Source organism: Plasmodium gaboni, chromosome 12 (genome assembly GCF_001602025.1).
Source record: "Plasmodium gaboni strain SY75 chromosome 12, whole genome shotgun sequence".
In the NCBI taxonomy this organism is placed as follows: Eukaryota; Apicomplexa; class Aconoidasida; order Haemosporida; family Plasmodiidae; genus Plasmodium; species Plasmodium gaboni.
Window position 1 is genome coordinate 836,926 of NC_031492.1, and position 22,948 is coordinate 859,873.

The 22,948-nt window shown below is 17.3% G+C and overlaps 5 protein-coding genes across 5 annotated transcripts; 3 read left to right on the forward strand and 2 right to left on the reverse strand.

Annotated features, from left to right (window-relative positions):
• Nucleotides 1-3,307: 3,307 nt before the first annotated feature.
• Nucleotides 3,308-5,911, forward strand: PGSY75_1224300 (putative polyadenylate-binding protein; the record flags this gene model as incomplete). The annotated part of the gene is made up of 1 exon (XM_018786820.1): nt 3,308-5,911. One exon carries the CDS (start codon nt 3,308-3,310, stop codon nt 5,909-5,911), a length of 2,604 nt encoding a protein of 867 aa, XP_018640685.1.
• Nucleotides 5,912-8,792: 2,881 nt separating this feature from the next.
• Nucleotides 8,793-10,752, forward strand: PGSY75_1224400 (hypothetical protein; the record flags this gene model as incomplete). Its single annotated transcript, XM_018786821.1, has 2 exons — nt 8,793-9,913; nt 10,065-10,752. The coding sequence occupies 2 exons, from the start codon at nt 8,793-8,795 to the stop codon at nt 10,750-10,752; spliced, it is 1,809 nt and encodes a 602-aa protein (XP_018640686.1).
• Nucleotides 10,753-12,767: 2,015 nt separating this feature from the next.
• PGSY75_1224500 (putative histone chaperone ASF1) lies at nt 12,768-13,692 on the forward strand (the record flags this gene model as incomplete). The annotated part of the gene is made up of 2 exons (XM_018786822.1): nt 12,768-13,025; nt 13,138-13,692. 2 exons carry the CDS (start codon nt 12,768-12,770, stop codon nt 13,690-13,692), a joined length of 813 nt encoding a protein of 270 aa, XP_018640687.1.
• Nucleotides 13,693-15,088: 1,396 nt separating this feature from the next.
• On the reverse strand, nt 15,089-16,323 carry PGSY75_1224600 (putative cytochrome c heme lyase; the record flags this gene model as incomplete). Its single annotated transcript, XM_018786823.1, has 5 exons — nt 15,089-15,205; nt 15,312-15,420; nt 15,638-15,724; nt 15,839-16,112; nt 16,215-16,323. The coding sequence occupies 5 exons, from the start codon at nt 16,321-16,323 to the stop codon at nt 15,089-15,091; spliced, it is 696 nt and encodes a 231-aa protein (XP_018640688.1).
• Nucleotides 16,324-17,546: 1,223 nt separating this feature from the next.
• Nucleotides 17,547-22,028, reverse strand: PGSY75_1224700 (hypothetical protein; the record flags this gene model as incomplete). Its single annotated transcript, XM_018786824.1, has 1 exon — nt 17,547-22,028. The coding sequence occupies one exon, from the start codon at nt 22,026-22,028 to the stop codon at nt 17,547-17,549; it is 4,482 nt and encodes a 1,493-aa protein (XP_018640689.1).
• Nucleotides 22,029-22,948: the final 920 nt, after the last annotated feature.

Below are 22,948 nucleotides of genomic sequence, written 5' to 3' on the forward strand. Positions count from 1 at the left end.
AAAATATTTTAGTTTTTTTTTTTATTATATAAAAAAAAATTTTTTTTATAAAAATATATAAATAAATATAAATAGATTATAAATATAAAATATTAAAAAGGATAATAAGGAAAGAATTAATAAAAATAATTAAAAATTAAAAAAAAAAAAAAAAAGTGCTTACGATTATTATTTTTTTTTTTTTTTGATAGTTCTTAATTTCACTTTTCCATGTAAGAAACAAGTACAAAAAAAAAAATAAAAATAATAATAATAATAATAATAAAACTTATTTTATTTTATATACTCATTAACCAAAGAAATGTTTTTTTTTTTTTTTGAAAGTAAAATTTAATGTCAATTGCACAAGGGGTATATTTATAGTATATATAATATACATATTATATTTATATAAATATATAATACTTTTATAAGGTTATAATAACATATATAATATAAAATATACATATATACAATATATATTATAAATAATAATATATATAATACAATATAAATATAATATGTATTTAAAAAAAAATTGCTATTCTTAAAATATATTTTATATATATATATAAAAATTTATTGTATATTATATAATATATATAATATAATAATAATTTTATAGTATATTTATATTTATAATATATATATATATATGTAAGTATCGTCGTATATTTTTTTTTGATATGTATACAAAAAAAAAATTAAAATAATAAAACCTAAAATAATATGTAAATATAATATAACATTTTATTATATACATATAAATAAATGTAAACTTTTTAAACATATTTTAATATGCGTAATATAATTATAGTAATTCTTAAGATTAATTTAACATATATATGTGAAACAAAATAATATGTACTATATTTTTTTATTATTTTTTTATAAAAAAATAAAAATTAAAATAAACTATGTAAACATATTTATATAATATATTTATATATATATTATATTACATACATCATAAATATTATATATTATATAATATTTATAAAATATATTTATATATATTATTATATAATAATTAAAATAAAAAAAAATATATATATAAAAGAAAAAATATATTTATAAAAAAAAAAAAAAAAAAATAATATATATATATAAAAAAAACATATTTTAAAAATATAAAAATTTTTTTACAAAAAAAACAAAAAAAAAAATAAAAAAATTTATAAAAATGTTATAAAAACGAAAAAAAAAAAAAACTAAAAAAAAACTTTAAAAAAAATAGTATAAAAAGAAAAATTTTAAAAAAAGAAGATAAAAAAATATTATATTAATTATTATATATAAAATATATAAATAAAAGAAATCCTGGAAACAGAAGTAAAAAATCCCAGTATAAAAAAAAAAAAAAAAAAAAAAAAAGCCTTTTTTTTTTAAAATATATTTATATATTTTAAGAGAAAAACATAAACTTAACAAATATATATTATATATATAAATATATGATATATAAAAGAAGGAATATTAATGATGTATGGATATATAATTATAAAATAGAACGTTTAAATATTTATTTTTAATATATTGATATATATATATATATATATATATATATATATTGTATTGAAAATAATCTACATTTATATATAAATATAAAAGAAATAAAGAAAAAAAAAAAAAGGAAAAAAAATACATATATATAATATATATATATATAATACATATTTTTACAATAAAGAATAGTGTTATATATATAATATTTATTTATTATTTTTATATTATATAATCCTTATTAATATTAAAAGAATATATATATATATATATATATATATATAATATATAATATATATAATTTATTTATAGTAATATATGTATGTATGTATATAAATATTTTAACTGTTAGTAATATATATAATTATAATATATAGTATTTGTAATTTTTTTTTTTTTCCATTGTGTATTTTTTAAATATATCAAACCAAAAAAAAAAAAAAAAAAAAAAAGTCTTATATTGTATATAATACATATTTCCATATATTTTAAATAAAATTTATGATAAAAAGTTATTATTAACAATTTTATACATAAAATATTTATTAGTTATATATTTGAATTTATATCTACATTTATATTAAATAGTTTGTTTTGTATAAGTGAAAAAAAAAAAAAAAATACAAAAGTATCCTTTTATTATAAAAAAGTATTTGATTTCATTAAGGACATATAATATATATATTAATAAGAGTAACTTATAAAAAGAAGTATGAAAAAAAAAATCAGAAAATAATAAAACCCCTACAAAAAAAAAAAAAAAGAAAAAACAAAAAAAGAAAAAAACAAAAAGAATAAAATTTATTTTAATTTACATATATTTATATACATAATATATGAACGTTAATTATGCATTTATTTAAAACCACAAAAAAAAATAATATATCTAGAAGTGTAAATTAAATTGTATCAGTAAAATTATTTAATATATGTATATATATATATATATATATATATATATATAATATATTTTTATTTATACACGTGGTTATTTTATGTATTATTTTATTATTTAATGAAATATGATGTACAGGAATAAATTTATATTAGTCTTTATAAATAATATTGATATATATATATATATATATATATATGTATGTTAATATAAAATTATACGTCTTAATATATTTTTATTACTTATATATACCTTATGTTTACATTTAATTAACAACACTTTCCTTATGAATATTATATATGTGTATTTACTTATTAGATATTTATAATTTGTTAAAAATTAGAATTAAGAACATACTTATTTTTATATATTAATTTTATTTTATCATATATATATATATATATATATATATATATATATATTTATGTTACTTATGTATATATTATATATTTTATAATTTTATTTTTTTTTCCCTCTGTTTTCTTTGCCATCATAAATTTTGATAAAAAGAAGAAAGTGTTTAGAATATATAAGGAAAAAGGATATTATTAAATATATGATACATACATAATTATATATATATATATATTAATTTATTACAGTAATATATTTTTACCTATTTTAGAATATTTAACAAATACCATAAATACAGTATTTTATTAATATATTTATTTATATATATTTATTTATATATTTTTATTTATATATTTTTATTTATATATTTGTGTTTCTATATAATAGCAAGCCTAGCACCACGCAAGTCAATTTTTAAAAAATTAATCACTTTTAAATAAGAAAAAAAAAATATAATAAAATAAGAAAGTATATATAAATATATATATATATTTATTTATTTATATTATATATATATATATTCGTAATTTATATAAATATTATTAATTTATATATAAAAAAGATATATTTTTCAAAATGATTGCTACTGGTACGAATATGATGCACCCCAGTTTTTCAACTGCTTCCCTTTATGTTGGAGATTTGAATGAAGATGTTACAGAAGCTGTATTATATGAAATATTTAACACCGTTGGTCATGTGTCTTCTATAAGAGTATGTCGTGATAGTGTAACAAGAAAATCATTAGGTTATGCATATGTGAATTATCATAACTTAGCTGATGCAGAGAGAGCTTTAGATACCCTTAACTATACAAATATAAAAGGGCAACCAGCAAGATTAATGTGGAGTCATAGAGATCCATCCTTAAGAAAGAGTGGAACAGGAAATATTTTTGTAAAGAATTTGGATAAATCAATAGATAATAAAGCATTGTTTGATACATTTAGTATGTTTGGAAATATATTATCATGTAAGGTTGCAACTGATGAATTTGGTAAAAGTAAAAGTTATGGTTTTGTTCATTATGAAGATGAAGAAAGTGCAAAAGAAGCTATTGAAAAAGTTAATGGTGTTCAATTAGGATCAAAAAATGTTTATGTAGGACCATTTATTAAGAAATCTGAAAGAGCAACCAATGATACCAAATTTACTAATTTGTATGTTAAGAATTTTCCTGACAGTGTTACTGAAACTCATTTAAGACAATTATTTAATCCATATGGTGAAATAACATCTATGATTGTTAAAATGGATAATAAGAACAGAAAGTTCTGTTTTATTAATTATGCTGATGCAGAAAGTGCAAAGAATGCTATGGACAATTTGAATGGAAAGAAAATTACAGATGATGGACAAATAGATGAAACCTATGATCCTAAAAAAGAGGAAGCTTCTGCATCTACAAGTGGAGCAGCAAATCAAACAACAGGAACAGATGCTGATAAGACAGATAAAAATGAAAAGGGCGACAGTTCAAATGCAAATAATAATGCAACAACGGCAGGTGCAACTACTACTGATGCTACCACAACACCAGGAGAAACCACAACTGCAACAGCTAATGCTGATTCAACAGGTGCTAATAATAATAGTGGTTCATCTCCAAATACTAATACAACAACTGGTAGTAGTAATAATTCTATTAACTTAAATGAAAATAATAATAATGCTGCTGGTACTAATAATAATGCTTCTAACAACAACAATAATACTACTAGTGGTAGCAGTATGAATAATGTTGGAAGTTCTAAGAAAGATGAAACTGCCGCATCGGATTGTGCAGATACACCAAATATTTTATATGTTGGTCCACATCAATCAAGAGCTAGAAGACATGCAATATTAAAAGCTAAATTTGACAATTTAAATGTAGAGAATAAGAATAAACACCAAGGTGTGAATTTATATATAAAAAATTTGGATGATGGAATTGATGATATTATGTTAAGAGAATTATTTGAACCATTCGGTACTATAACATCAGCAAAGGTTATGAGAGATGAAAAAGAACAAAGTAAAGGTTTTGGTTTTGTATGTTTTGCATCTCAAGAAGAAGCAAATAAAGCAGTAACAGAAATGCATTTAAAAATAATTAATGGAAAACCATTATATGTAGGATTGGCTGAAAAAAGAGAACAAAGATTATCAAGATTACAACAAAGATTCCGTATGCATCCAATTAGGCATCATATGAATAATCCATTAAATACCCCAATGCAATATGCAGCACCTCAATCACCACAATTACAATTTAGTCAAAATACCTTAAGTTATGGAAGACCAGTTATAACGGCCTTTAATCAAAATAACTTAATATCATGGAGACATCAACAAGCTGCTCAACAACAAGCAGTACACCAGCAAGCCGTACATCAACAAGCAGCTCAACAACAATTAAATTTTAATACAAACTTAAGAGGTCAAATTAATCAAATGAGATTATATACACAAAATAATATGATGAATAATAATTTAAATCAGAACAAACCCAATGCTCAATTACATCATAATCAACAATATGTACCAAATGCTTTAGCTCAAAATGGACAACAACAACCAAATTTAAATGCAGCTGGTCAACATAATGCTCAACAATTACAACAACAAGGAAATAATCAATTGTTAAATAATAACATGCGTAATATGAATAATAGAGCTAATCGTAATATGGGAAATATGGGTAATATGAATAATCAAAAACAAATTCCATTAAATATAAATAACAAACAACAAAATGCAGCATCTCAAGCTAACCAAATGAATCATCAAGCTCAAGCACAAGGAGCACAAGCACAACAAAAAAATCCACAACAAATGCAACAAGTTCCACAAGGAAATAATTTTAAATTTACTGCACAAGCCAGAAATCGTATGGAGTTACCAAATAAAAATGCAAACAAAGTTAATACAATGAATAATAATATGAATGTTAATTTTAATAATAATTCTACATTAACAGCTGCTGCATTAGCATCTGCACCACCATCTATGCAAAAACAAGTCTTAGGAGAAAATTTATTTCCATTAGTAGCAAATTATCATCCAACCTTAGCAGGTAAAATTACAGGAATGATGTTAGAAATGGACAACTCAGAATTACTCATCTTGTTAGAAAATGAAGAACAACTTAAAAAGAAAATAGATGAAGCACTAGTAGTCTTGCAAAAGGCAAAATAAAAGGATAAATAAATAATTTATATTATATATATATATATATATATATATATATATATATAATGACAGACTGACAGCTCTATAATTATCACCTTAAATGTTTAATATATAATTTATATATGATGAATGTAATACCCCGAAAAATATAAATATATCAACATATATAAATATATACATATTGTATATATATTTATATATATTATATGTTGTTGTATATATATATATATGTACCATGGTATTATTATTTATTAATACCTTAAAGGGGCATTATACATAATTCAAAACATAAATTTATTATATGCACAAAAAATATATATTTTTGTTATATATATATATATATATATATATAAATGAAAAAAAAAAAAATTAAAAAATATGCAAAAAAAAAAAAAAAAATATGAACAGATTTAATCCATCCAATTAACAATTAACAGATGTTTAAAAAAAAATTAATAAAAAAAAAAAAAAAAAAAAAAAAAAAAAAATTAACAAAATAATATATATATATATATATATATTTATGTGAATTATATAAAAATGTTATAAAAAAATAAATATTTTTTTGTATAAGAAGCAAAAAATATATATATATATATATACATATATAATATTATTACTTAATAACCATATATAGAAGACAGAAAAAAAAAAAAAAAAAATAGAACAGTCATATTTTAAAAATATAACTAATGTTTTTTATATATAACAAAAAAAGTATTTTAAATAAATGTAATTTTGTGTATTTCAGAATCCCCCAAAAAAAAAAAAAAAAAAAAAAAAAAAAAAAAAAAAAAATAAAATAAAATTAATAAAAAAATACATATGTTTATAATATATGTAAATAAAAAATAAAATTTGTGTGTATACAGAAAAAAAAATAACAGTTTTAAGAATTATTTATATATAGACATTTTTTTGTTATATAAAAAAAAAAAAAAAATTAATATGCCTTATTTTATATATTCTGACATAAATATTACATAAATATATATATAATTATCTTTTGTATATTATGAATAATTTTTCTTTTTCTTTTTTTTTTTCACAGATACATATATATTATTATATATATGTATTTATTTACATTTTTACACAAGAACATATTTATTTTTTTATTTTTAATATTTAAAAAAGAGCTGTAGCTGTATTATTTAAATAAAATATATTTTATAAATAAAACATATATTATATATATATGTGCATATCGATGTTTTATTTTTATGTATATATATTTAAAGAAAAATGAAAAAACAAAAATTTTGTAAAGTATTAATGATATATATATATATATATATATATATTCATAAATCTTTTAAGTCCTTTTATATTATGCTATAATATTTTAAAGAATTTATAAGACATTGAAAGCAAAAAAAAAAAAATAAAATAAATACTAAAATAAAATATGAAAAAGAAAAAAAAAATGTATTTAAAAGTATTCTCTTATATGTAATAATTCCTTTTAACATGGAAATTTTGTAAAATACTTCTTTATGTTTCTTATGCTTAAGAGCATACAAAGAAAAGAAAATTAAAACATAATATGATATAATATATTATATTATATTATATATGTTTATATTATCAAACCGTTATTTCTTAATAAATTTTTGTAACGTTTTATCACTATGTATATTTAGATTATTTTTTCCTATATATTTTTTATATATTATAAAAAAGAACTTTAAAATGAAGAGCTTTGAAAAAGGATAATAAAAAATATTAAATATATATAAGTAATTATATATATTTTAAAATAATATGTTTTCATTCCTTATCAGTGAAATATATATATATATATATAATATAGAACTTTAAAATATATTAAAAAGTTATTTCTTCAGTTATCATAACATTAAAAAAAAGGTTGTTATTTTTTATAATATAAAAAATATATAATAATCATCATATATAATACCAAGGAGGAAAATAAAAAATATTATAAATGTTATATATACTTTTTTAAATAGAATATATATTAATAACACAAATAAGGAAATATAATAATATTAATTTGGTTAATTTTATATGCTATAATTAGGAGGAACTATATTAAAAAAAAAAAAAAATATATAAAAAAAAAAAAAAAACCTACATTATGTTATTTGTAACGTCACACGTATATTTATAATAATTTTCATTTAAGCCTTCAAAATAATATATGCATATATATTATATATTTTTTTTTAGTATATGAAATTAATATAAATGTTATAATTTTAAGTATATTTAGAGGCACCTTATATATGCTTCATATATATACATATATATTGAATATATTTTATAAAGAAAAAAAATATATATAATATAATATATATATGTAATATTTTAATATATTATTTATTATTAAAAATTTACAACATTATATTATATATATTATATAATTACTCATAATTTATTAAAGAAAATTCGGTACATAAAATTATTTTATAAAAAAAATAGTTTTATTTTAATATATAAGAATTAAAATAAATAATTTAAATTAATATACAAATCCGACGTCATAATTTATATATAAAAAAATAATCATAATGTTGAAAAATACAACGTCAAAAAAGTTAAAACTTATTAATAAGAAAATAATAATATAATAAAATAAATATATAAGAAAAGAGGAAAAGTAATAAATACATTATATAATATTTTTGTATAGTAACAATATAATAACTTATATAATAAATGATATATAGCTAATTATTTATTTAATATTTATTTATATTTAATATGTATGTTTTTAAAATTTCCTAATTAAGTATATTTCTTTAAATTTAAATATATATCAAAATAAATAAACGTGTATATATATATATATATATAATACATATATACCTTAATATTTTATTTTTTATAAAAAAAAAATAATATATAGATTAATTTTTAGACTATGCATAATAATAATCACATTTTTGAAGATGATGATATAATTCTAACAGATAGATTTTTAAGCGATGAAAGCGATCAAAATGAAAATGATGAAATAGAAAAAAAAAAATATATTAAACAAAACAAACAAAATATAGAAAATATTTCAAATGATTCAAGTGTACTATCTAATCATCATTTTAATAAAAATGTGGGAATGAAAAGAAATAATTCTATTTTTAATAATGAAGAAAATAAGAACAAAAAATATTTGACTAATAATTATCATATGGAACATAAAAATATATCATCATTAAAAGATAATTCAAACGAATTTAATTGCAACAAAAATAATTATTCAAATACAAGATATGATAACAATGTTACAGGAAATTATTTTGATTTCGATAATTATTATATATCTAATATTGACAATACAAATAATCGAGAAAATGAAATTTTTAAATATGATGAAAAAAATATAGAAATAGATGGAAAATATAAAAAAAATAATAAACGTTTAAAAAGAAGTACTAGAGTTTGGCATGATTCAGATGATGATGTTGATGATAAAAATGAAAACCTAGATTCAACCGGAAATTATTTAAATGAAGATAATCTTCATAGTGATGATTCAAATGAATTTAATTATTTAGATGAAAAAGAAGATGAAAATTTAATAAAGAATAAGGAAGCACATGATAATATTTTTGAAGAATATATTGATGAGAATGTTCATATGGAAAACTTTTCTTTAAACAATAATGAAGGTGCTATATCTCAAATTCAAGCAGATGATATTTATATTTTTGATGATGAGAAAATAGATATGCACATACAAAAAAAAAAAAAATGGAATAAAAAAAATGATAATAATATTTTTTTAAAATATTTTTTACAAAAATTTACTATGCATCAAATAGAAGACAAAAAATTAAAACAATTGGTATGCTTGCCAAAAAGTAATTTGATATTTCCAGTATACAATTTAAATTTATATATGTTGAAATATGAAGATAATAGTTTAAATATATCTAAAAAAATATCCTTTAAAAGAAAAATAAAATACGTACAAGAATATAAGGATAATTTATATATTCTCTCTTATGATAATTTCTTAAGAAATTATAATTTGGAAAAAGGGTAAGAAATTAGTGAAAAATTAAAAATAATTTGTATAATAATGAAATGTAGAAAAAATTACTTAAGTGTGAATCATAAATATAAAAAAATAAAAAAATTACACACATGTATATTATATATATATATATATATTTTTTTTTTTTTCTTTTAGGGTTGTGTATAAGAATAGAATCCATTATGATAAATTAGACATATCTCTTCCAAGAGAAATAAAATTTGTTGATAAAAATACAGACGATGAGAATAATACTTCAAGTTCTTATTTATTTTCTTTATCGTTTCAAAATAGTGGTAAAATAAATGTATATGATTCACGGAGTTATGATATTGTTAAGACATTTGAAATGACTAATAAATATGTAGGAATGAATTTTCATAAAAAAAGTAATAGTCTTTTTGCATTAGATGAAAAAGGATATTTATATAATTGGTGTTTGAATACAAATAAATTGATAAATAAATTAGTAGATAATTATTCTATTTTCCCATCATGTTTAAATATTTATAATGATTATTTAGTAACAGGTTCATGTAATGGTTTTTTAAATTTGTTTGATATTAATAATTTGAATACACCAATAAAAAGTTTTAAAAATTTGACCTTACGAGTTCATGATATTATATATAATCCTTCACATAATATGCTTTTATATTATACAGATATAATGAAAAATGGAATAAAATTAATTGATCTAAAAACTAAATATGTTTATTGTAATGTCCCATGGTTTAATATTAATGTTAAATATAATATATATGCAGCTAACTTTTTTAATAATGGAAATAACCTTTGTTTTGCAGTCTCAAACAATTCTTTTTATGTATATAACATATACTAAAATAAGTAATTGTAATTATTATTATTTTATTATTTTTTTTTTTTTTTTCGTGTTGTTATTTTATGAAGTTTGAATAGTGTATGTGTACAGTTAATTTTAATTTTTTTTTTTTTTTTTTTTTATTGCAATCACCCCCTTCCTCACATTTTGAGGAAAAAGAAAAGAAACATATTGAATAATTTTATATTATATTGTTTAAATGAATGAATACATAAATATATTCATATATATATATATATATATATATATATATATATATATATGCGAATGTTACATAAACTTTTATATATATCCTTGTTTATGTATGCATATAAAAATGTTAACTTTTTTAATTATGAAGAAATAGAAAATACCATTTGAACATAAAAAAATATTTTAAAAAAATTATAAGAATATTATTCAAAAGTACAAAATAGGTATATTTATATTTTTATTAACTAATGATTATATATGGTTTATGTGGTTTTTTAAAAGTATCATTTTAATAAAAAAAAAAAAAAAGTCTTATTATAATAATAAATAATATATTTAATAATATAATATATTTCAGGTTACACCTTTCATAAAATGACGATACTATATTATAGGTAGGAATATTTTATTACGATTATATTATTTATTTTCCCATGGTCTTTACATGTATATTATAATACTATTGTGAACAATATATATTATATGTATATATATATATAATACTTTAATTGTAAATTTATTGGTATTTTTTTTTTTTTTTTAAAATAACATTATTAAATTATTACATATAATAGTAAAAGTCTAAAAAAATATTATTGATTCTAAAAAAAAAAAAAAAAAAAAAAAAAGTAAAGGGATATAATAAATATATAAATTTTACAAAACACATTTATAAACACATAAAAAATATATATACAAATAAAATAACAAAAACTATATATTAAATATAAGCATATCTTTTTTTTTATTATAATATGCGCATATATGTTTTATAATTATTTATCTTGTTCAAGAAAAATTACATATATAATATACACATATATATTATATATATACAAATGTTTACATATTATTAAAAAAAGAAATACATATTTATTATATATTTATTATAATATTCCTTCATGTGCTTTTATATTATTACTTCATTATATTTATTTTTAATAAAAATATTATCTTATTTTTTTTTTATTTTTTCAAAAGGTAATTCCTATTTAATTTTTTTTTTAATTTATATATTTTCGTATTAAAAAAAGAAATACAAAAATATATATTTTTTTTTTTAGTTCCTTTTTTATGTAAAAATGTTTTTATATTGTGTAATTATACACATGATATAACAAATATATGTTAATGATACATATATGATATATTATATATATTATATATATATTTTTCAATATATGTGTTTTTAAACTATTTATTTTGTTACGTTATAATAATATGTAAATGTAATTATTATTTTCATTATTTAAAAAAAAAATTATATATGAAATATATTTATTTATTCACATTAACATGTTTAAATTATATATATATATATATATGTTTTTTTAATATAAATAAATTTTAATATAAATTTTTATTTTTTTTATAAATATTATAATATAATATATATATGTATACATATAATGTGCTAATAAATATATTATAATATTTATAAAAGAAAAATAAATAAATATACATATATTTTAATATATATAAATATTTATTTCCAAATGCATTATTAAGAATTTACAAAACAATTTTATTATTTTATTTATCACATATAAAAAAAGTATATATTTTATATATATGTGTGGACAGTAAAAAAAAAAATAAAATAATAAAAATAATATAATACAATAATAAAAAGATAAAAAGGTGAACCCTTTTTAACCTTTAAATTTAATAATAAGAAAGAGGAACAAATAAGAGCACACATAATATATATATATATATATATATATATATATATATATATTTATTTATTTATTTATTTATTATAACAGTTTATTATTTATTATTTTTTTTTATTATTATATCATTTTCAAACTAAGAAAAAAATGTCTGAAGTAAATGTAACAAAAGTTATTGTAAATAATCCTATATGTGATATATTAGATCCTTTTGTTTTTACTATTGAATTTGAAGCTTTGAATAAATTAGAAGCAGATTTGGAATGGAAAATTTTTTATATATCAGCTGTAAATAATGAAGGAGAAAGTAATCAAGATATTGAATTAGATAACATTTTCCTAGGACCAATTGAGAGAGGAGTTATGATGTTTGATTATGCAGTAAATCCCCCTGACTATAAAAATGTATGGATAAAATATTGTAAATTTATATATATGTATGTGTATATATATATATATATATTTATATTTATATTTATATATTAAAATATGAATTTTTATATTTTTCTGTTCACAGATGGATATTGATAGCGTTTTGGGACTTCAAGCTATTTTGATATCGGCAAATTACAAAGAAAAGGAATTTATTAGAATAGCATATTATATGAATTCATTTTACAAAGATATGGAATTAAGAGAGAATCCTCCTGTAGTTCCACAATATGATAAAATATGTCGTCATATATTTGTTGAAAACCCTAGAATTGTAAAATTTAGTATAGGTTGGGATTCTGAAGAAAAAGATGAATTTAAAGAATTTGATAAAGAAATTGAAAAAATTGAATTACTTAATTGTACACAAATTAAAGGTGAAAATGAAAATAATTCAAATATAACTAATCAATCTACACAAGGAAATTTTGTTCTTTCCAATAATGATCCTAATAATAATAATAACAATCCTAGTATTACTTCAAGTATGATTTTTAATAGTAATATTGTAAATAATAATTTCAATCAAAATAATTTCTTAAAAAATAATGAATTGTCATCTGATTTAGACAAATGTGAAATTTTTAATGCAAATATAAATGGAATTAGTAGAATTACAATTGACAATAAAAACTCTTAATTCTTATGCATATATATATGTATATATATATTTATTCATTTATTTGTACGTGTGCGTAAATAAATGTTATGTTTTTTATTATATTTTTTTTTAATTGTTATTTTAAGTTATCCACATATGTTAATTCATATGTTTAGTTTTTATTATCAATATATTCTATGATACATATATATATACAGTTATATTTAATACACATTTTCATCTATGTATATTTAAAATGTTGTATAAACAACATATGAGTGTTTTTATATGACACGTTTTATATATATAGAGTAATTTATTTTATTTTATTTTATCTTATTTTTTTTTTTTTTTTGTTATTTTGTTATCAAAATGGATGTAATATATATATATTCAAAGATGAAATTAAAAAAAAAAAAAAAAAATTATTCCGTGTTGTCAATATTGTAAATGGCTAGTTACATTTTTTTTTTTTTTTCACCTTTTTAATACTCATATAAAATTATTTATATATATATATATATATATATATATATACATATTTTATATAAATATTATTTAATATGTATATATACATTTATATATTTTTCCATTTTTTACTAATTTTTAGATTGAAAAAAAAAAAAAAAAAAATTATAATAATATTATCAAAGATTAAAGATTTTTTTTTTTCTTTTAAAGAAACGTTATATAGGATGAATTAAAATAAACCCAAATGGATTAAAATCAAAATTTTTTTTTTTCTTTTTTTTTAAGATTTAATATAAATTTCTTGTTTAGACAATCTCTTTTTAAGAAAATATATGTAGAATTGTAAATTGTCTACAAGAATAATATGAAACAAATGTTATGTATTCAATATATACATAGATATTTATTTATTTTTTTTTTTTCTATTTTTTATATAATATTTTACATATATATATATTTTATAATTTTATTTTTTTTCCACGTTCTTATATTTAAATGTATTCCTAAAAATAAGCGTGTAAAAATATATGTGTATTTTTTAAAAGAATTGGTTAACTCATATTATGAACAACCCAATTGTTTTGTTGCACATTTGGAACCATACCACTATAATATATACATATATGTGTGTTTAATATTATGTATTTTATTTTTTAATTTTTATATTTTAAGTTCTTTTTTTTTTTTTTTTTTTTTTCATTTAAATACAAACAAAAAAAACATTAAAAAAATAAAATAAAAATGTATTATTTTTACATATATTATGTATTTAAAAAAAAAAAAAAAAATGTTCTTAAAAGCATTTCAAAAAGATATTATATGTAAAAAATATTTTTACTGAAAAATTGTCCTTTCTTATTTTTTTTTTTTTTTATTCTTTTCACATATAGATATTTCAAAATATTATAATTTAACAAAAATTATGAAATATAGGAATATTATTTTATTATTGATAGAAGAAATATTATTTAAATAGTTCATCTTTTTTTATATATTTAAAGTAGAACTCATAAAAGGGGTAACGCAATCTGTCCCAGACATTTGAAAAGCTATTCATGGCTGGTCTAACATCAATATATATCTATAAAGAGAAAAATATTAAGAGATATATTTAAGTACCTATATATATATATATATATATATATATATATATATATATATATATATATATATGTATAATTTCTTACATTTTTGTCATCGTTTATTGATTCATCATTATAATAATCCAAGATATATTTTACTTGCGTACCACATCTATTAACATACCAATCGTGTCTATCAAAAGGCCTTCCCATACTAATATAAAAAAAAGAAAAATTTAAATAAATTCATAAATAAATAAATACAAAATATATATATTATTATTTTCCCCTAGAATTAATATAAATACATATTATATTTTTATAAAAAAGAAACTTTTTACACTCTTTTTATTATTATTATTTTTTTTTCCCCCCATTTTATAACCAAAAAAATAAAATACTTCAAAAACATTTATAGATATTATTCTTACCTTGAAAATATACTTCTAAATCTTGCCTTTATTGATAAATCATCGAATTTACCAAGAAATCGATGTAGAGTTATATCTGTGCAATTCCTATAAGGAAAAAAATATATATGTTCATATATATATATATCAATTTCATTAGCATATATTAATACACCAATAAATTCTTGTGCACAAATTTTTTCATGCTTTATTTTTATTTACCTTTTATGCATATGCTCATATTTAAGAATTTGTTTCCATGATTCTTCATTAACTTCATTGTGAACACTAACGACAGCATCAATATAATTCTTATCTATATCTTTATTTTTTCTTATTAATGAATTATAAAATTGTTGAGATGAAGGATAAACCCAATATTCGTTATTATTTTTTGGAATTGAAGAAACGTGTCTTTTTTTATTAAATATAAAATCATTTTCATCTGTTAAGGAAACATTGGGAATCTCGGGCATCATATTTCTTTCGTTAATTTCTAAATATAATAATATATATATATATGAATAATACAAATATTTTTATATGAATTAGAAAAACATATATATATATTAATATATTTATATTATTTTAAACGCACCATGTTGTATAATTTTCGTTCCATCTGAACATTCCAATTTTGTTGAAGATGGGCATTTTATCTTTTCTTCATTTTTATTGAAAGTACATGTTGGACTTAAATTCTGCATATTTCTTTAGTTCTCTTTTGTTCCTTATAAATATGTATTTATAAATATATACATATTATACACAAATAAATATTTATATATATATATATATATATTTTAGTGTGAATAAAAAATAAATATCATTTTATATTTTCTTCTCTTTTTTTTTTTTTTTTTTCTTATTTATCCATTTCTTATGAATCCTTCAAAACAGTTCTCTATATTAATTTATTTTTATACACCACTGGAAAGAAATAATAAAATATATTATTTTTTATGCAAATAAATACATATAATATAAAATATATAATATATTATTATATTATATATATATATATATAATATTATGTAGGATAATTAAATCACATATAATTTAAAAAAAAAAAAAAAAAATTACAACTTCAAAATTATTTTTATATTTTCTATATACAGTATCATTAATTTAATATATATATTTTATTATTATATTTAAGTTATAAATTTTTATCTTTTAAAATAAACATATATTTTGTTTATATTTTCCCATCAACATGTATATAATATATATATATATAATATATATATATATATATTATACATATGTGCTATAAATGATTTATCTAATATTTTTCATAATCCTTTTTTAGAAAGGAAAGATTTAGAATTTTATATGTAGAAGTTTTATAATTAATTCTACAAAAAATATAAAATATTTATTAAATTGTTTTATAAAATATACATACATCAATTTATGTTATATACCTATATATATTATATAAATACCAAATAAAAAAAAAAAAAAAAAAAAGAAAAAAAAATTACTAGTGCCTCTTTTTGTAACAAAGTAACATCCTTGGAGTTTAAAAATGTGGCTATATTATTTTATAATATACTTTATAAGGCACATATGCATTATAAATATATATTAATCGGTGATACATTTAAATAAATATTAAAAAAAAAAAAAAAATAATAAATATATAAAATTTCTAATTAAATGGGTTTAAATTCATCAAATGGATATAGTGTTGCTTTGTTTATATGTCTGAAATTATAAAACAAATATTTAAACCATAAATGTAATATATATATATATTAAACATAGAAATATGTAGGGGACATTTTTATAAATAACATTATTCAAAGATTTAATAACAAAAATAAATAAATAAATAAATAAATATATATATATATATATATATATATATATATATATATATATATATATATATATATATAACATATAATGACAAATTCATTTTTATTTAATTTGAAATATTTTTTTTCTTGGATATAATTTCAATATTTTTATCCTTTGAATAAGACATGATAATTTCCTTATTAACGTTTAATTTACAGTCTACAAGATGTTTTTTGAAAATACTATATTCAACTTTTTTTTCTTCATATACATTTTTGTATATAACATCATTAATTTTTATAGCTTCATCTATTCTGTCAAATAAAAGTTTTAATTCCATTTGTTTTATTTTATTATGCATATGATTTATATAATCCTCTTGTAATTTATCCGTTTCTCTATTTAACAAATCGTTATCAAATAATGTGTTATTATAATGAAATGATTGTATATCGCAATCTGATTTATATCCTTTTTCATTATCTAATAAATCTATACAAATGATATTATTATGACAGTTTCCATTTTTTTGATCATCATTAATTTTATTTGTGTCAGCTTCAATATCGTCCTTATTGTCATTATTATTATTATTTTTATTAATATTTTCATGTTCACCTATGGTATCCTTAAATAAACTATCATTCTCAGTGACATAATTTTCCTTAATATTTGATAAATCATCTAATATATGTTCATCCTCTATATTATCACAATTTATAAATTCATCATGTTTTTTTCTTAAATAATCTTGTATTTTTATTAATTCATTAACTATTATTTTCCTTGATAATCTGTTACTTTTTAAACCGAACAAATCCATCAAGCCTTCAAGTACTGCATTGTGAGCTTTATTTAAATCAATGTTTAAAATGGATACTTCATTTAAATTTTTATCTACTACAGATTTATCATTTATTTTATAATTTTTGTTTTCATTCCTTTTTAATTCTTCATAAATATTATCTTTCATCTTACAATATGGATTTTCTTTTTCATTCGTATGATAATATTTATTTGAATACATATCATTTAAAACATTTATATTCTTATCTTCATAAGAATTATCAGAATCATTATCTGACGAATCATCAAATAAATTCATACTCATAGCTGTTAATCCATTTTTCGATTTATCATTATTTTTTGAAATATTATTATGTACTAAAACTGTATCTTTTTTCATTTCATCTTTATTACAATATTTATCATAATCTTCTTTTTCTTTTATTTTTAATGTTGAGTCACTATCTTCATCAATTATTATAACATCATCATCATTATGGATATTATTACTATGAATATTATTACTATGAATATTATTATGATTATTATTATTATTATTATATTTATTCTTTTCATTTAATTTGGAATTACCAGAATTACTATTATTTTTATTCATACTCTTTATACTATCACTATCACAAGAATTAAATAACACAGACTCTATATTTTTATCTATCTTGTTTTCTTCTTCTTTGTTTTTATTAGTTACAGTTTTTATTTGATCATCATCACTATCAAATAAACTTTTATTATATTTACAAATATTTTCTTTTTCTTCATTTAATATATTATTTTCATTATTTATATTATTTTTATTTATAATAATACTTTTATTATTATCTTCACTAGGTGTACATCTGATTGTTTCTTCTTTGGTTAAGTTCAAAATATTAACATTTGCATCCATATTATTCATATCATTACCATTTAACTCGATCCTTTCATATTCACTATTTAAATACTCTTCACAATTATTTTTTATATTATTGTCATTACTATTGACTGGATTTTTTTTATCGTCACAGCTATTATAATCAATGGGTCCACATTCTATTTGTTCAGTATTATTCTTATTTCTATCATCACTATAATCATTATCATCATTATTTTCATTATCATCATTATTTTCATTATTTTCATTATCATCATTATTTTCATTATATTCATTATCATCATTATTTTCATTATTTTCATTATTTTCATTATGATGTCTTTTAATATTATTTAAATAAATGTTATTATCACTATTATTACTACTTCCAATAAACATGTCATTATAACTCTTTCTATCATTACTACTAAAGCACAACGAATGACTACGTCTATTTTTTATATTTTCTAAATAACTATTTTCTTCTGAATCACTTTTTTCATTTTTCTTCTCTTCTAAAATATTATCATTATTTGCTTTTTGTCTTTTAAAAATATTATCTTCATTTGAATTATTTTCAAATAAATTTTCTTCGAAATATTTTTTATTATATATATCACCACTTCCACTATGTCTTTTCTTATTATAAATTGTAGTATCACTTTTATTACTAATTTCTTTATAAGGATTATTACTACTGTTTAATTTATTTGAGTCATATGAGCATTCACAATTCAAGGGATCCATTTTTTCAGATGATTCCCCCTTATAATTATTTTCCTCTTTTGATGATTCAGTGAAAAGGGTATTTTCATTAATATCATTACATGCAATATTGCATTTTTTTTCACAATTATTAATATTATTATTATTATTATTGTTGTTGCTGTTTATTAAGTTATTTTCTTTTTCATGTATTATGTTTATATTATCATATATAATAGGATTCTTTTCCAAATTCGTTTCTAATATATTTGCTTCTTTATCATTAAAAAGATTTACTTTACTATCATAAATGTTTTTTTCTTTTTTTTTTTTTTCATCATCATCATCATAATAATCATTTATTATATCAAAATAGGACTTATTTGTATCTTCATTTTCATTATAACAACTAGATATTTCATATACTTCTTTATCATCTATAGTATCACATAAATTTATAACAGTATGACTATCTATCCTATTATTCTTAGATAAAGTGATACTATTTGTTTTCTGGCTTTTCAAGGTATGATAAGACTTAACAGTGTTATCATATGTTTCAATAATATTTTCATTTGAAGTATAATTCTCTACACTACGATTATTTATAACATGTTTATTATAATCAGTAAGTGATTGAGAAGATCCATTATTATTATATTTATCATTATTTATAATATCTTTTTTGTCATTAATATAATGCAAGGAAGGATTATCCTTTTGTGAATCGTCTAAAACATATTTAAATTTTGTATTCTTTTTACAACCATCACTTGAGTTTTTTTTATTTTCATCAAGGATATGTTCCTGATCATCAATTTTTTTTTCATTGTATATATAAACTGTATCAAAAGAAGTAACTTCATTATTTTTGATAACTTCCTTTTCTATACAATATTGTGATAATTTATATAATGAGCTTTGTCCTTTGAAAAAAGATATATCATCTATGTGTGATTTATATCTGTTTGGACTTTTGCATTTTGTATTTAAAAATTCATCTGTTTCTTTGTCTACATTTTTGTTTGTATCAGTTATATTATTTTCATTAAAATTATTTAATACATTAAATAAATTCATTAATTTGGAATTTACTTTAGTATCTATTGTATAACATGAATTATATATATCTATTTTTAAAAGTTTCAAGAATATAGGACAAAAATTATTATTTTCAAAAAATCCACCAGGAATTATTACTTTATTAAAAACATCATCCATTACACTTTTTTTTCTTGTCTCTTCTTCTTTAAATAACGAATTTTTTAGATTTTCAACCATATCTTGTATTTTTTGTTCTTTTAAGCATTTTAAGCATGTATTTGTGTTGTTATCCTTAATATTATCTTTTTTGATATAAATTGAATTTTCTTCCTCATCCTTAGTATCATAATTATTAACACTATAAAAGCTGCTGCTAGTGTAGTTTTTATTAACATCACTACAATTGCTAATACTATTGCTGACGCAAATATTATTATTATTATTATTGTGACTGTTCATTTTATTACTACTATTAAGAGTCTCATTACTTTCACTTATTGTGTTGGTACTATCATTTATTGTATTGGTATTATCATTTATTGTGTTGTCACTATCATTTATCATATTACTACTTCCAGAATTATTACCATCCTTCCTATTATTATTATTATTATTATTATTATTGTCACTATACATTGTATTGTCTATTCCACTTATGGCATTTTTTTCAGGATTTAATGGTATGTGATTATTTTTATTTGATATATTATTATTTTTTATTTCGCTATTATTTTCTTTATCTACATTTTCCACATACGTTTTATCTTTCGAATTATATATTAAATTTTTATATATTTCACAATTAATATTTTCTGTTGACCTTACAGAATTTAAATTTAAATCTATCATACATTTTTGTAGACAATCTAATAGATATGCTTCTTGTATTTTATATGCTCTAATTTTATTCTTTACTCTTAATAATTTTTTTATAATATTTTTATAAAATTCATCTAAAGATTCTTTATCCTTTGGTTTCTTTAACCATATAGGTACTTTAATTGTATTCTTCCATCTTTGAATATCATTATAAAAATAAACATCACTTTCATCACTTGAACATTGTGCAGTATTTTTTAATTTTTTTACATCTTCTTCTTTTTTTTTAGAGTCACTATTACTTTTATTTTTCTTTTTAACAGTTACTGATTTTTTTTTACTTTTATTACTATTATTAGATATTTTCTTAATTTTGCCCATATGTAAGTTTATTTAAAAAAAAAAAAAAAAAAATTTAATAAATACATATAAAATATAAATGTCAATATGGTATTTATTTATATCTTTCTCATATATATATATATATATATATATATTTATATGATATTTATTTTTTTTTTTTAATCAATACAAAATATTAATACAATTTACTAAATATGGAATTGAAACCATATTTATTTATTTATTTATTATTATTTTGGTTTTATCATTTTATTTTAATTTATAATTATTTTAGATTAATATAATAAAATTGTAATCTAAATAAATTTTTTGAATATTTTCAAAATTTTCTAAAATAATTTATATTCTTTTATTTAGAAAAAATACAAAAAACCCTAAAAAAAAAAAAATAAATAAAAAACAAAAAAATATATACATATATAATATATATTATATATAATTTTATCGTTGCAACCAAAATGTTGTAAAACAAAATCAAATTATATAAAATTTATTAAATTAATATTATACATATATTTATAATATATATTATATTATATGTATTTATCTATAATTATTATATATATATTATATATATATATATATATATATATATATAACTTTTTTATTAAAAATTTTAATTTTTCATAATTTATAGATGAAATACAAAAAATTTAGAAACAAAATTATGTATACAATATGAAATATGTATTTACAATCATAAAAATATAGAAAGGAAAAAAAAAAAAAAAAAAAAATAATATACAAATAAAAAACATACATATTTATATGTAATATAATATATTATAAATATCTTTATTTTGATATATATAATTTAAAAAAAAAAAAAAGTTCATAATTATATTTATATATTAATATGTAAAAAAGTTGCACCAAAATTTTAATATATAAAATAAAAATATGAATTTTTATAAATGTTATAATAATAAATGGTAGCA